Below are 13,581 nucleotides of genomic sequence, written 5' to 3'. Positions count from 1 at the left end.
AATAATGTGAAAGACTGGGAATATGGCTAAAATAACAAGGAGTCCAATGCATTATTAGTTATGTCTAAATAAAAGCTTTCTGGAGGGAGTGAATCAAGCATTTTTCATTGAACTAGTGACTCTGAAGCTTTCTTTCTTTCTGTCTTTTTCCTAATTGCTCCATCGAAGGAGTAAAATTATTGCAGTTTTCATACACGGGGTCTTCTGCTCTGTGCTCATACTGTAAGTATCACAGTGTTTTGCTTCCTGCTGCCAGGAGTGACAGACATGAGAGGATGGATTTAAGCTGTGAAATCTGGTAACGATTTAACAAAATGCCACACGTGTCTGTACAGGACTGGGACCACCTGCACCTCCAGGTTTCAGCTGAAAGTTGAAACCAGTACTCCCAGTGGCATCTGCATGAATAACCTTTTATTTGTTTATTTTACTACCATCAAACTACATGAAGACTTTTAAATTTATGGATATTTTTGACTTCAGCGTACCTTTGTGGAAAAGCATGCTGTGTCACATCTAAGTGATCGAATCTGCAAAGAAAGGAAAGAAAAGTGATTTGGGGGGAAAAAGCTTAAAATCTAAAAATAGTAAAATGCGGTTTAAACGCTCACCTTTTCTGCTCTGTGGAAAATAAGCCAGACTTCTTCATTTATGACAAAAACATTTAGGATTCAGGTTTTGGAAATCAGCTAATTAAATATATGCAGTTATTACTCACCTTCTAAATATTACTATTTCAGCCTTTTCCACAAGCAAGCCAACGGCTTTAAGCATCATAATTCAATGTTGTTTCTTCCATAAATTCAAATTAGGCAACTTTTTATAAAACATCACATTACTATAATTTTGTGTACAGGTAAAAAATAGCTCACTTAGTATCTTAGTACAATAAAATAGTTAAATAAAATTAACCTCCAGTGTTTTACAAACTCAGGAAAACTGGGAACAAGATGAGCATGAAGCTTTTCTAGTTAATGTGACAGCAAAAAGACGGTAAAAGTACATCACATCTTGTTTTAGAAACATGAAGTGATTTAGTACTGTTACAGTTCTCCAACGTAGGAAGCACAACTATTCCTCTACACTGGCCTTGTGCCTTATTTGATCCATTATAGGCTGTCAGGCAAATGCAAGCCTTCTCAAATTAGTTATTTCCCACAGGCTCTATAAGAACTATGGATAAAGACATCGTAATGTTACAAACCGGCTCCCAAAGTCCAGTTTTTGATGGCTCGCCCTCCTATCTTTTTAAAACCAGACGTCACAACTGAGGGATGCGATTAAGAAACCATTTTTATAATGCCGTCCACTGGCAGGGTCCATAACTTTCATAAAGAGCATAATGTTACTTTAAACATGAGCAACTGAGCCCCCAGTCTCATTAGCAAAGGTCTGGAGGGGGTTCGCAACCTGTTTAAGGCGCTTCACATGGAAGCTACATGTGGGGGGGTCTTCAAATATTTGCACTTGCAGACAACAATCAACTGTTACATTCACAAAGCAACTAGGCAAAATAATAAATGGATGAAATTTATTAATAAATGAAAGTGTATTACAGGAAACATGTTGGCAGACAGAATAAGAGATGTAACTTGTGGGTCTGACAAGTTTCCAGACTAGTTTTAGGTTATAATGAATGAAACTTTAGGTCCATTTTATAAATTATCTCATTATAAGAGCCAGAAAAGATAATTGTCCAGAATATGCTCATTGGCCACATCAGTGTCAGTTATCAGACTGACAACCAGCTTCCCAACAGGACTTTACAAACCACTAAGTGATGTAATGGTGTCTGTCCATCTTTTGATATTTACAGTTTATGGTAACAGGTCATGTCAGAGATCTAATGGTTCTTGGACAGCTAAGTGGCACGAAACACTTGACTAGACGTTCTACAATCTACATCAAACAAGGGAGAAGTGAAGGATTGACCAAATGAATGTGTGTAAAGAGCATGTTGTAGTGTTTCATTTATTCATGCTGGGCCAGTTAGAATATGGGTCATGATTTATTTGCAAAATATGCGTCCATTGCATTTGGATTTTAACCTCAGACACTAACTAGAGTTTCAGGAAACGTACATCACAACAGCACATTAGTAAAAGCAAAAGGAGAAAAAAGTAGAATTGATTTATCTGACACATACTAACTGTAACACAGTACAAATATATCACAGTACAGTTTCAATACAGGCTAAAGCATGAAGGAAGCTTAGTGACGAGTATAATTCAAAGTGAGATATCCAAAAACTACAACCATGCTTCACTGGCATCAGTGCATATCACAGATTCCCTACATTTCACTGCACCTTAACACAAGCCTTGAATTAAAGTAAAGGCCATTTATCACATACTGTACCAAAACAGAAGCTTAGTAAGCACCATAATCTTCCACCAAACATATGCCTTTAGATTATGTTTACTAAGATCAGGATCTACAGATCAAGTAAAATGAATTAGAAATGCATCACTTTGGATTAAAACCCTTCAGTTAACAAAGACAGTAAACCCAATTTCTGTCCTGAAAGTCACCCTCGCATTTAGCTATCAAACATCTTCTTCCTATCAGACTTGTCTTCAATGTTCTTACGCCAGTCTCCCACATCACGCAGCTGCTTGTCCTGCAAACACAGACGATGCTCTGTTAGTCCAGACTGAAATCAGATGCAAAAAGGCTGCTAATCAAGAAAAAAACTATTTGTTTTGATGGTTTTTCTGCCCCCTAGTGGCCAGAAAATGGATTGTTACAGTTTCTGAGGATTAAGTCCTCCTCGATGTTGAGAAGAAACTCTACCTCCTAAACCAGGGGTCTCAAATCTGCAGCTCCAGAGCCACATGTGGAGCTACTGTAGATGCCTCCCTGTGGACACCTTAGTATTGTAGGTCTTAGTATTGTTAATTAAGACCTGCTGTGCTGTAGAGCCCAGTGAGGAACTCTGTGATCCTGTTTCGCTGAGTGTAATTCTAATTTGACTGTGCTGGCACTCAATCCTTTAGCCTAAATGTGGGCTAATAGTCACAACAGCACGAAGGCAGCAAAAATACTAATGCTCTAGCTTCAACCAGTGGGTAAAGTAGGCACACTCCTCTTTTTTCTGTCTGTGGAGTTACTTCTCATCGCTGATAAGGACTTAGACCTCACAGGTATCTGTGATTTTATTGAGTGAGGACCAAATGAACCAGGTAGCTGCTCACCTCCTCTTTCACCTCCTTCTTGACCTGCTTCAGATTGGCCCTCAGGTCCATGTTGACAGTGTGTTTGGAGCCCAACAGAGCTTTGAGCATGGCGTCAGCAGACATGCGCACTTTCTTCAGCCGGGGTCTCTTGAACTTTCCTCTCAAATCCACAATCTTGATATTGAGGTCCCTGACCTGAAGGAGGATTCTGAGGATTACTGACCTGACAGATTAAATAATCAATCATGAAGCAAACAGCAGTGACATGCAGGGTGTTTGGTGCTGAATTCATCACCAAGTACCACTAGCTTTAAAACAGTGTTGTTGGGTAATTAAAATGCTGACAGAAAAGCTACAGGAAGGAATAAGGATGTGAAATATTTCCAGTTAATGTTGCTATACGATTCACGGCAACTGCAGACCTCACAAGAAGGTTTGTTGTGTCTTCCATCAAAGTCTCAAGAGTGTGGAGGAGAAGTCAGAAAATGGTCAGTTACTCAATGAAAGCCTGACAAGCATCAGCCTAGCAGCAAGATCAGTATCTGCTCCTTTGAGGAGTAACGGGCAGAGGACACAGGGAGGAGCCCTAAAAGGTGACGACTGCATGTGCATGTTTCTGGCCTGTGTACACAGAGCAGTGCCACCCAGATGGACTGCAGAGCCAGCATGCATGTACAAGCAAATGTGACTGCATAATATTATATTTGAAGTAAGCAGTTTTGTAATGTACTTTTTCCTTAGTGTCAGACCAAAATCCAAAAGATAGGGAAGCTTCTAACATGAAAATAACCAAACAGCAACTGAAAATGACTGAAAAGTTTAAAAAAAACTTCAGGTATGTGATACTTGTTCCGAATACTTTTTTGGTCTTTTTTTTTGTTTTAAGGTGATCAGGAGAAAATACAAGAATTCATTTGGTTGATATTAAAATATAGCTTCCTATGTTTGTTGCAGTTTGGTTAAAGACATATACAGATACAGTATCTCTACTCGGTGCAAATAAAGACAAAAGGCCAACCTGGTGCAATGAAAAGTGTCTCACCTCATTCAGCACCATGTTCAGTTTGAACTCTATGCCGTATCTCTCATCTTCACTGATGATGATCTGCTCATGAAGCTTCTGGCACAGTTCCTAAAGTCAAGATAGTGATAAAAGTTTTTTTTCTTTTTTAGATGCTTCCAATTTCAAAAACCCACAAAAGAAATGAAATGCAATATGAAACGTGTCAAAAGCATAATTGTTTGAAACAGTGCAGTTTCTTCTCACCAACAGCTCATCCCTGGAGTACGGCAGCTCAACAGGAGGACATTTATCTGCCAAAAACGTCTCTCTCTCTTTGGCCTTCACATTCGCTTCAGCGTCCAACAAATTACCTGCCACCACGAGCATGCAACCCTGAGGAGATTACATCATCACCCCATGTCAGGTAAGAGGAAGCACAGGCAAGCAGATGGGCATGTATGAGGTATTTTGCTCTGTTAAGCTTATCAGTTAAAGTTAATCTTACCTTCAGGGTGTGCTTACGCCTCGCAGACAGCCTTTTCCTGCAGACGGAAACACAAATTATAATTGATGGAAGTAATGTATATTTGTGATGATCAATTTTATTGCAACCATAAAGATCGGTTTAATCCATTCCCAAAGGAAATAGTAATATATGTGGGTCACTGATGTGACATCAATATTTCATTGTCAAAGCAAAAAACGAGATGTAGGTATTTTGATTTCTTTAAAAAAATCTTTAAGGTTTTATAAATTTTCAGCGCATTGAAATAAGTGAACAGCTTTATTGTGACTGTTACAAGGTTACAAAATGCAAAGCAACAAAGTCAGTAAACAAACTCCAAAAGAGCCGGGCGATCACGAGGGAGAAGACACACGGGACTGACAGGAAACAGTACTATTTCTACACAAAAAGATAATCAGGGTAGACACAGGAGGGTGACAGGATGCAGTTGAAGATGACCAGTGACAAAGGGGCAGGAGGTGGAAGTAAAACTGAATACAAAACACAGAAGATTAAGGTATTAAAATACAAAATTGGACAATCAGGAAATGAAAAACAATTATAATGAAAGGAAAGGACAGACAGAGGATGTCAAGTCAGAGGGAAATAAAGCAGGGATTAATTAAAGTCTAGAAATACACAGTAACTAGAACTACACAGAGTACCAAAGATAAATGAAAATCAAAGATGAAATAAACAAAACTAAGAGCTTTTAATATTAAACAAGAATTAAAAACTTTGGGACCATCCAGGGATCGTGGAAAACATATGCATGTCTCATTAGTGACCCATAAATAATTTAATAATAAAGTAATCAGTGCAGTTATGATGAATGCAAGCTAAATGTCACACACTGAATAAAAACAAAACCAAACAGTCCTTGTGAGGGAACCGCTTGTTCCTTTGCACACTGGCTGGTTACACAAACAGGGAAAATAAACTTACATGATTTACAGAAAATAGTAAAGTTTTTACTCACTCAGTGGCCATGTTTGCTGGATGATCCCGAGGTTACCTGACAAACACATAACAAGAGTTAATGCTTTTTATTGGAATCAATTTAGATACAAATATACAAATATATACATTTTAATGTCCTTGCCAGCAAAATGGTGACAGGGACACAATAAAAAGCAAAACTAGAGAAAAACATAAGTCACAAAGGATAAGGAGAGAGCAGTGGTCTGGAGCCACCACCTGTTAAACCATCACCTGTCTGGGTGTTATCTTTCATATATATATCACAAGGTTTAGGATTGTGTTCATGGGAATTTTTGACCATTTTTCCCAAGCACATTTCTGAGGTCAGACACTGACGCTGGCTCACACTCTGCTCTAATTCATCCCAAAGGGCTTCTGTCGGGTTGAGGTCAGGACTCTGTGCAGGCCTGTCAAGGTCTTCCACACCAAACTCTCTCATCCAATTCTTTATGGACCTTGCTTTGTGCACTGGTGAGCAGTCATGTTGAAACAAAAGCTGTTCCCACAAAGCTGGTAGCATAAAATTGTCCAAAATGTCTAAGGGATTGACCCAAACGCCTGAAAAACACTCCCACACCCTAATCCCTCCTGTACCAAACTTTACACTTGCCACAATGCAGTCAGACAAGTACTGTTGTCCTGGCAACTGCCAAATCCAGACCAGTCCATCGGATTGCCAGACAGAGAAGCATGGCTTATTGAGATCACATCTCTACTGCTCTAAAGTCCAGTGATGGCGCACTATACACCACTGCTTTCAGCACTTTGCACTAACCTTTGTCATGTAAGGCTTGGATGCAGCTGCTCGGTCATAGAAACCCATTCCATGAATCTCTCTACACACTTGAGCTAATCTGAAGACCACATAAAGTTTGGAGCTCTGTAGTGATTTAACTCTGCAGACAGTTAGGTAGATGAGTAGAAGCACCTATGGTAGAGGTTGGCAACTTGTGGCTCCCTCACAAGCCACAGGTTACAATTAGGGTGAACGGTAATCCTGTTACTATTCATACTGGATGTAGTAATACTTAATGTATCCTCTCCCAGTTACATCTGCAAATCTGTCACCTGCGTGTGCTGCTCTTTTTCTCACGTTCTTTGGTAGGAGGAGCTAAAATGGCTCTTTTGATGTTGGAGGTTATGGACACCTGACCTGAAGTATTAATTCTCACCAGGGTCTCGAGTTATCATGATCACCAATCTGAATGTCCACGGAATAACAACTATACTCCAAGCCTTTTAGACTGAGGCGTAACTTACCAAAGATAACCCAAGCAAATACAACATGAAGTTTTTAAATGATGATTTCTTTTATTAAAGGGAAAGAAAGCTGTCCAAACCGCTTTTATGACATCTTCCCATTCAAGTATTATACACAAACGCTGTGTATCAGCATAAACACCTCATACCAACTTTCATTTTTCAGGGGCTGATTATTTAGAGACCTTTTAGTCACCGAGTGGACCACGAACTCCTCTTTATACTAAAGTAAAGTCGATTTAAATAAATGTGAGGTAATCTGTCCAACAGCTGAAACCTGGCCTACACTGCATCATGCAACAGGATAATAATCAAAGATAATAAGGAAATAATCAAGGTGCTGCAAATTTGCAGCCAATTTTCAGATGTCAGTCTGATTGACAGGACATTCAGAGAGCTGTGCATGTAATGAGTGGGCCAGAATTCCTCCACAACAATGTAAGCGACTGATAAACTCATACAGAAATCTATTATTTCCAATTATTTTTTGCTAAAAATGTACTTTTTTCACAGGACTGCAGAGAGTCCTGTGAAGACATTTTCCCTTGGGAGTAAATAAAGAAATGAACGCCCATTTTCTTTGGTATATTAACAGCATTGGCAGCAGTGGCAAAGATCTAAGAATAGCACGGTTGTGTTATCTTTCCATGGAGCACTAACAAGGCAGAGTTTCAGCGTACTCGTTTTATCAAACGGACAAAGAATAAATCTTTGGAGCACTTTCAAATGTGGCCTCAGAAAAATCCATGCAGCTTTTCTGCTGACGGGTGGAGGAACGCTTCCTTTAGTCAGGCTGCCCGCAGCTGTCCACTGTTTGCTTTATAAAGAATTGAGGGTGAACAAGGAAAAGCAATAACCCACATTTTTATTTCAGTATTAAACCACATCATGTCTCCGTTCTCTGACGCTGTCCTGCACCCACATTCACCTATCTCATATTTCATGTTTGGACTGTGTGAATTCTATCTTAAGACATCAGGTTAATTCCAGGAAATTTCATGGAACGGCACTTTGTAACCCAGGACGTGTTAATGCCTTAAAGGAACCATGCCGCTATTTCTAGCAGCACAGCTCAAGGGATACAGGTCCAGCACTGCGAAGGGAAACATTTCAACAACTGTGGATTGCCATGACATTTGGTTTGTTGTCTGGTGCCTGTGCTTTCAGCGCCACGAGCAGGTCAGATTTTTTTCTTCACTGTAGCATGCAATAAAAAATGAATTTGCATAGATTTTAGAACAGATTACTACAATGCTAAATCAATGTTATGTTAACTAACTAAAAGCCAGTGTTATAACATTGTTATAAGGGTCACAGTGTTATAACAAGCATATAATACCAGCGCCACACCTCTAAAATAACCTGAACAGACGTGTACTTTTGGTGTGATGTTTACAGAACATGCTAATATTAGCATGATAATAAGATAATGACCTTTACAACGCCCAGCATATGATATAAAGAACATTGAGGAGTTCATGACTATCCTTCCACTTCACACACTCTCTATAAAAAGACAACTACTTTCTCCTTTGCTTCTAAAAGATTATCCCTACCAGAAGTGTATCATGTAGCATGCTTTATAACATCCACCCACGTCTTCTTCTGTTTGTCCAAAGTTGGATATCACATCTTAAGCAAGGGTATTCTAGACATCCCTCTCCCCTGCAACATTTTTGGTCCCTCCTGGTCAACCTTGAGCCATTCCCAGGATAGATGAGACATGTGATACCCCCAGCTCAGGGTCTACCCCGGGGTCTCCTCCCAGCCGGACATGTCTGTAAAACCTCCAAAGGAAGGCACCAAACCACCACATCTGACGTCATTTGGATGTCCTTTTGACACAAAGGAGCAGATGTCAAAGCAACCCAAGTTCCAGGGCTGAGCTCTTGTAGCTGTCTCATTCTTTTTCATTTGTCACTAACTAGAGCTTATAACCATGGGTGAGAGTTGGAGCACAGATCTGCCTTTAAAGCAAACGTTGATTGCTTTACAAGTCAAGCTTTTCACCATAATAAGCCTGTCAAACTCCTGCATTTCATCTAACTCCAAATGAGTCAGCCTTCCTATCAGACACTCTACATTGCCATCACTTACAAGCAAGACCTCAAGATATTAAAACATCTTAACAGCAACCCAGCCCCAGAGGGAGCTATCTGCAGTTTCAGGAGAGAACCAAGGTTTCAGACTTGGAGATGCTGACTTTAACACTTGGCTACAAGATGTCGCAGTGGGTGCTAAAGATTGGGGCCTGATAAAGCCAACAGAACACGTCAAGTGGAAAAAGCAGAGCACGATGCCATGTCTCCATACTTGACATGCTACTCACCAAGGCCCAGACCTTTAAGCCTTTACTGTCTGAGAATACAGATAGTTGTCTGAACTGTAAACAACCCCAAATTTAAGGGTAATTTTGTCCATTTACAAGCCACACCTAAGACACAATCTGTCAATTAAGATGCTGCATAAGCTTCACTTCTGGAAATGTACCTTCTCCCTTTATTATCATCACAGATAATGGTACATAGCTAGAAAACAGTTGCTTAGGCATGTCTGTGGATGGCAGTATCAGTCTGTCAGCCCATATATTCAGTTATTCTGGCTTTTCTTCCAATGTGACATCCCTGCTTACTAATCACTCATCTTATCAACAACTTCAATAACTTTGTTGAGCCTCTGAATTTTCATCTAGCCCAACCATTAGGTACTTGGAAGTTCATGACATGTAAAACTACTGACATTTCCATAGTATCAGCTGGAGTTTTTGTTTTGTTTGCAAATAGATCCAAACTCCAGGCAAACAAAATGCAAACTATCTGCAGGGTTAGATATCAGTGGACGGGTAAACCAACCCTACCAGCCACACGACACTTGTAGACATCCTCAGAAGTTAGACGGTCACTGCCTGAGCTGCTTGTAATGTTTAGGAGATGTGATGGAGGAGAGGATTAAGACTATTTCTGGAGCCACAGCTGTTCTTGACGTCTTCATTGTACAGGGGGGAAAAAGAGGGACAGCAGGCTCGCCTTAAAAGAAAAGACGAGTGACAACCACTGCAGGCATCCTAACGCACATAACTGACCAGGAACACATGGTCGTCATCTGTAAGCCAATGAGAAGCCGGTGAGGGGGGTATCGCCGGGTATTTTAAGACACTCAGAACTCCGAGGGCACAACAGCATGTTGCTCTGGAGATAAAATCATATTTGTAGGGGCCTTGATTTTTAAGTGTGTGTGCGTGTGTGAGTATCATGAGCAGGATTGTCTCTGAAGGAGCAGGAGGATTCACAGTAACCCAATACTGCAGAACATCCCTCAGACACTAGAGCATATCACAAAAATAGCGTGCCGCTGCCCTCAGACACACACTGCTTCACTCTTACAAAAATAAAAACAAGAAGATACAGGATACATTTCCATCCAATGCAAAATCCTGAATTGAATCTGCTGTAATAGCATGTGTGTTAGAGAAAAGACTCAAAAGTGTTCAAAAAGCCTAAATGAAGCTTGTCTCAAACACTTGTAGAAGAGCATCAATAGATGAATGATGACTTCAACAGCGGCTAAAACAGAAAAACAGTTGGAAAGTATTTTTAAAAACGAGCCAAAACACAAACGACATGTGGAATAAAATATTTTTCTAGCTTTGTGGTTGGGCTTATTCTGCACAAACATAGTTTCAGGTACTATGTTTCCCTTTAAGCCTCATCCATGCATTTCCATTTGAGTGTCCCAAACAGCTGAAAACTCCAGATAAAGACATTGATGTGAAGCTAGCTTTGAAATGAAGTTGATAAAATGAAGTTTTGTTGTTTCTTAACACATTTGAAGATTATATTTTCCTCAAAAATAATATTTCCACAAAATATAGACATGGGTACAACAAAAACAATATGACTTAAAGTTATATTTAAAATACACAATCTGTTGTTCAGAGAAGTCCAGAAAAAGAACCAAAAACCAAGCCATAGTGGGCTTTAATGCTTTAACGCGTGTGGAAAAAAACAGGCTAAATTTGATAAGCAGGGATTAAACTGAAGTGTAAAATGTGAAGTCAGGTCCCTGAAGATTAGACCCAGTTTTCTTCTGCTGTCCCCCCGCTTCCCTCAGTGCTGACAGGAGGATAAACACTGGCAGATCGACTTTCAGGTTAATGCCTTGTAGTGGTGTCATCTTTCAGCATGCCACATCACCACGCCATACATCACCGTACGCCAATGCAGCAGAGCGAGCACACGTCCAGACGGAAAACTACTCTTTCAAACTTTGAAATCCTAAAAATATGTCAAGTAATTACATGTAACTCCACACAAACATTAACTACAGAGTGAGGAAATCACTCAAATTCTCCACTGTCAACATTCGATATAATGGTGACTTCCAAAAGACGTAAAACCTCCAAGAACCTTTTATGGTCACTACAAACTTATCAAACTGACACCATCTTTAAATAGTTGGCCAGGCGCCAACAACATCCTCCCATCAATGACAGCAAATATCAAATATTCTCCTCTGAGATCAAAGCTTCAACCTTCCACAGAGACATTTACGTCTGCACTCCCAAGACGAGACAAATCATCTACAGCTGCAACCAACCAAAATGTGATCAACTAAAATAAAAGAGGAAAAGAGAGAAATCTTACTTTAACCAGGCCGAGCTGTTAGAGTCACGGAGACACAGACAGAGTCGCAGGCAGACCAAGTGTTAAGAAGGTATATATTGCAATCTCCATGGCCTTCTAAATCCTGCACTTTCTCGTTATGGAAGTGGATTACTGGTCAAACCAATGAGCTGGCAAGGTCATGAAATACAGTACACTGTCATCTGCCCCTTCCACGGCTTGCCTCATTATAAATAACCCGCCCTTTAACATTGTAATCTGTATTATCTTGAGCCATCAAGTCTCTGACAGGCAGAATTCAAGGAAGAAATGAAACCACAGAGATATTTTATGAATCCCACTTAACACTTATATAAATACTTTGCTGACAAATGATGAGTTGGGATAGAGCAGGAAAACACACACTGCTAACTTTAACTCGTTGGCTATGGAGAAGCTTTTTTTTTCATTTTAATATTTGAAAACAGGAGGAAGAGGAACTCCCAGTGTGCTGCTGCAGAGATGAGCTTTGGAGGTGACTTGGTTAAATAAGAGAACGTTAGCATCCTATAAAACATTAATAAACAGTGTAACTCACATTTTAGATTATTTTAAACCTGGGATAAAATGTGGTGATAATTTAAAAAGAACTAAAACAACTTTAGAAAAACATTTGATAAAGAACACTTACCTGTGATGTGTCCCTGAGTGAAGACAGTCAAACACCCTTTTTCTACTGATGGCCCAAAGTCTGCGACCACAATTAAAAAGTTGTCATATTTTCAGAGAAAATTCAAAATTAGTTTCAAAATTTCAAAGAAGTTTCTCAGAACTTAGTTTTTTTTTTTTAATACTTGCATTGCCCGTGCTCTTAAAGGTGAGAGCGGCTGTTTTAATTCCATGCAGGTAAAGAGGACTCATCAAAAAGTCTTTAAAGGATGATCGAAATACATCAAGTCTAATAAGCTCTTTGAAAAGGAGCACCAGGAAATAAGAGGAGGCAAGGGGAGAGACAAGAATATGGACACACACACAGAGGAAAGAAAACAAAGGAAGGAACGGACTCAGAAAGAAAGTCGTTACCAAAATAAAACTGTGAGCAAAAGTGAAGGAGAAGGCCACTAACAAACCGGCACAGATGACGGCAAGGAAACACAGTAGACATCAGGAAATTTTGATATTATATCAAAACCAAAATGTAAACACTAAGCAAGAAACCATGAAGCTTGTATTCTTTCATTTACTCAAAAAAGCTTCTGCCCAAAATGCTGACTTTAACATATTAGGCGGCATGAAGACTCCAGCAATACTTGAACAACAACAACAACTTTATTCGCAGACCAACACGTCTCGGCTTCATCAGGGACAGAAATTATTAGATTTAATGGATTCTGCTCAACTGAAATGTATTAATTGGTATCATTCATTTAATAACAATCCAAATTTCTTTAAAGATTATGCATTTGAATAAATAAACCTTTAATTTTATATATCATTTTACTTCCAATTGAGACTCAAGTGTCTTTCTCGAGACATTTTTTTTTAATTTCTGAGCATGATCCAAAACAACTTTAAATTTAATGTTCATGTGAATGATCAGCAGTTAAAATGTTCATCTCTTTAATAGTTTTTTTCTCCCGGGAATTATACTTCTGCTTTCTTATATTATACTTTTACATGAGCCCAAAAGCAAGATTTTTTTTCATAGTATATTTAAATAATACATTTTATGAAGCTTTGTAAACCATATGGTTGTAATATTCCGAGTTAAACACGAGTATTTCAGAAACGTTGTTGACACAGAAAGAATAAAAACTAAAAGACGAGCCTGGTATCAGAATGTAGGTAAAAAGCAGAACTTTCATATCATTTAGCTTCTTCTGAGAAACCAGAATCCTCCATGCTCATAGGAACCTTGAAAGTTATAGACTTGTGGAGTTATCTCCAATCGTGTTTTCAATGAGAAAACTGATCAAACATCCAGGGTACCAATATGTTATACCCTGTGATACTGGTGCTCAGATTTCTTCATAGGCAAAAAACAAATAAGATAAA

At 39.2% G+C, this 13,581-nt stretch overlaps 1 protein-coding gene across 1 annotated transcript; it reads right to left on the bottom strand.

The window, feature by feature from the left end:
• Positions 1 to 1,517: 1,517 nt before the first annotated feature.
• On the bottom strand, positions 1,518 to 11,648 carry LOC102194587 (troponin I, fast skeletal muscle-like). The gene is made up of 7 exons (XM_005748747.1): positions 11,569 to 11,648; positions 5,664 to 5,699; positions 4,685 to 4,721; positions 4,444 to 4,572; positions 4,219 to 4,308; positions 3,195 to 3,371; positions 1,518 to 2,620 (listed from the first exon to the last, which is right to left on the bottom strand). The coding sequence occupies exons 2-7, from the start codon at positions 5,672 to 5,674 to the stop codon at positions 2,540 to 2,542; spliced, it is 525 nt and encodes a 174-aa protein (XP_005748804.1). The 5' UTR covers positions 5,675 to 5,699; positions 11,569 to 11,648; the 3' UTR covers positions 1,518 to 2,539.
• Positions 11,649 to 13,581: the final 1,933 nt, after the last annotated feature.

Source organism: Pundamilia nyererei, unplaced genomic scaffold (genome assembly GCF_000239375.1).
Source record: "Pundamilia nyererei isolate P.nyererei 1_Seehausen unplaced genomic scaffold, PunNye1.0 scaffold00229, whole genome shotgun sequence".
NCBI classification, from domain to species: domain Eukaryota; kingdom Metazoa; phylum Chordata; class Actinopteri; order Cichliformes; family Cichlidae; genus Pundamilia; species Pundamilia nyererei.
This window is presented reverse-complemented; position numbering and strand designations above follow the sequence as displayed.

Bases quoted from the DNA above. Each gene is read 5' to 3' on its own strand.
- LOC102194587 (XM_005748747.1), bottom strand. The intron at 4,573-4,684 runs GTAAGATTAACT...TAATCTCCTCAG, and splicing joins GGCGTAAGCACACCCTGAAG to GGTTGCATGCTCGTGGTGGC. The intron at 2,621-3,194 runs GTGAGCAGCTAC...CTGTGTTTGCAG, and splicing joins AGAAGGAGGTGAAAGAGGAG to GACAAGCAGCTGCGTGATGT.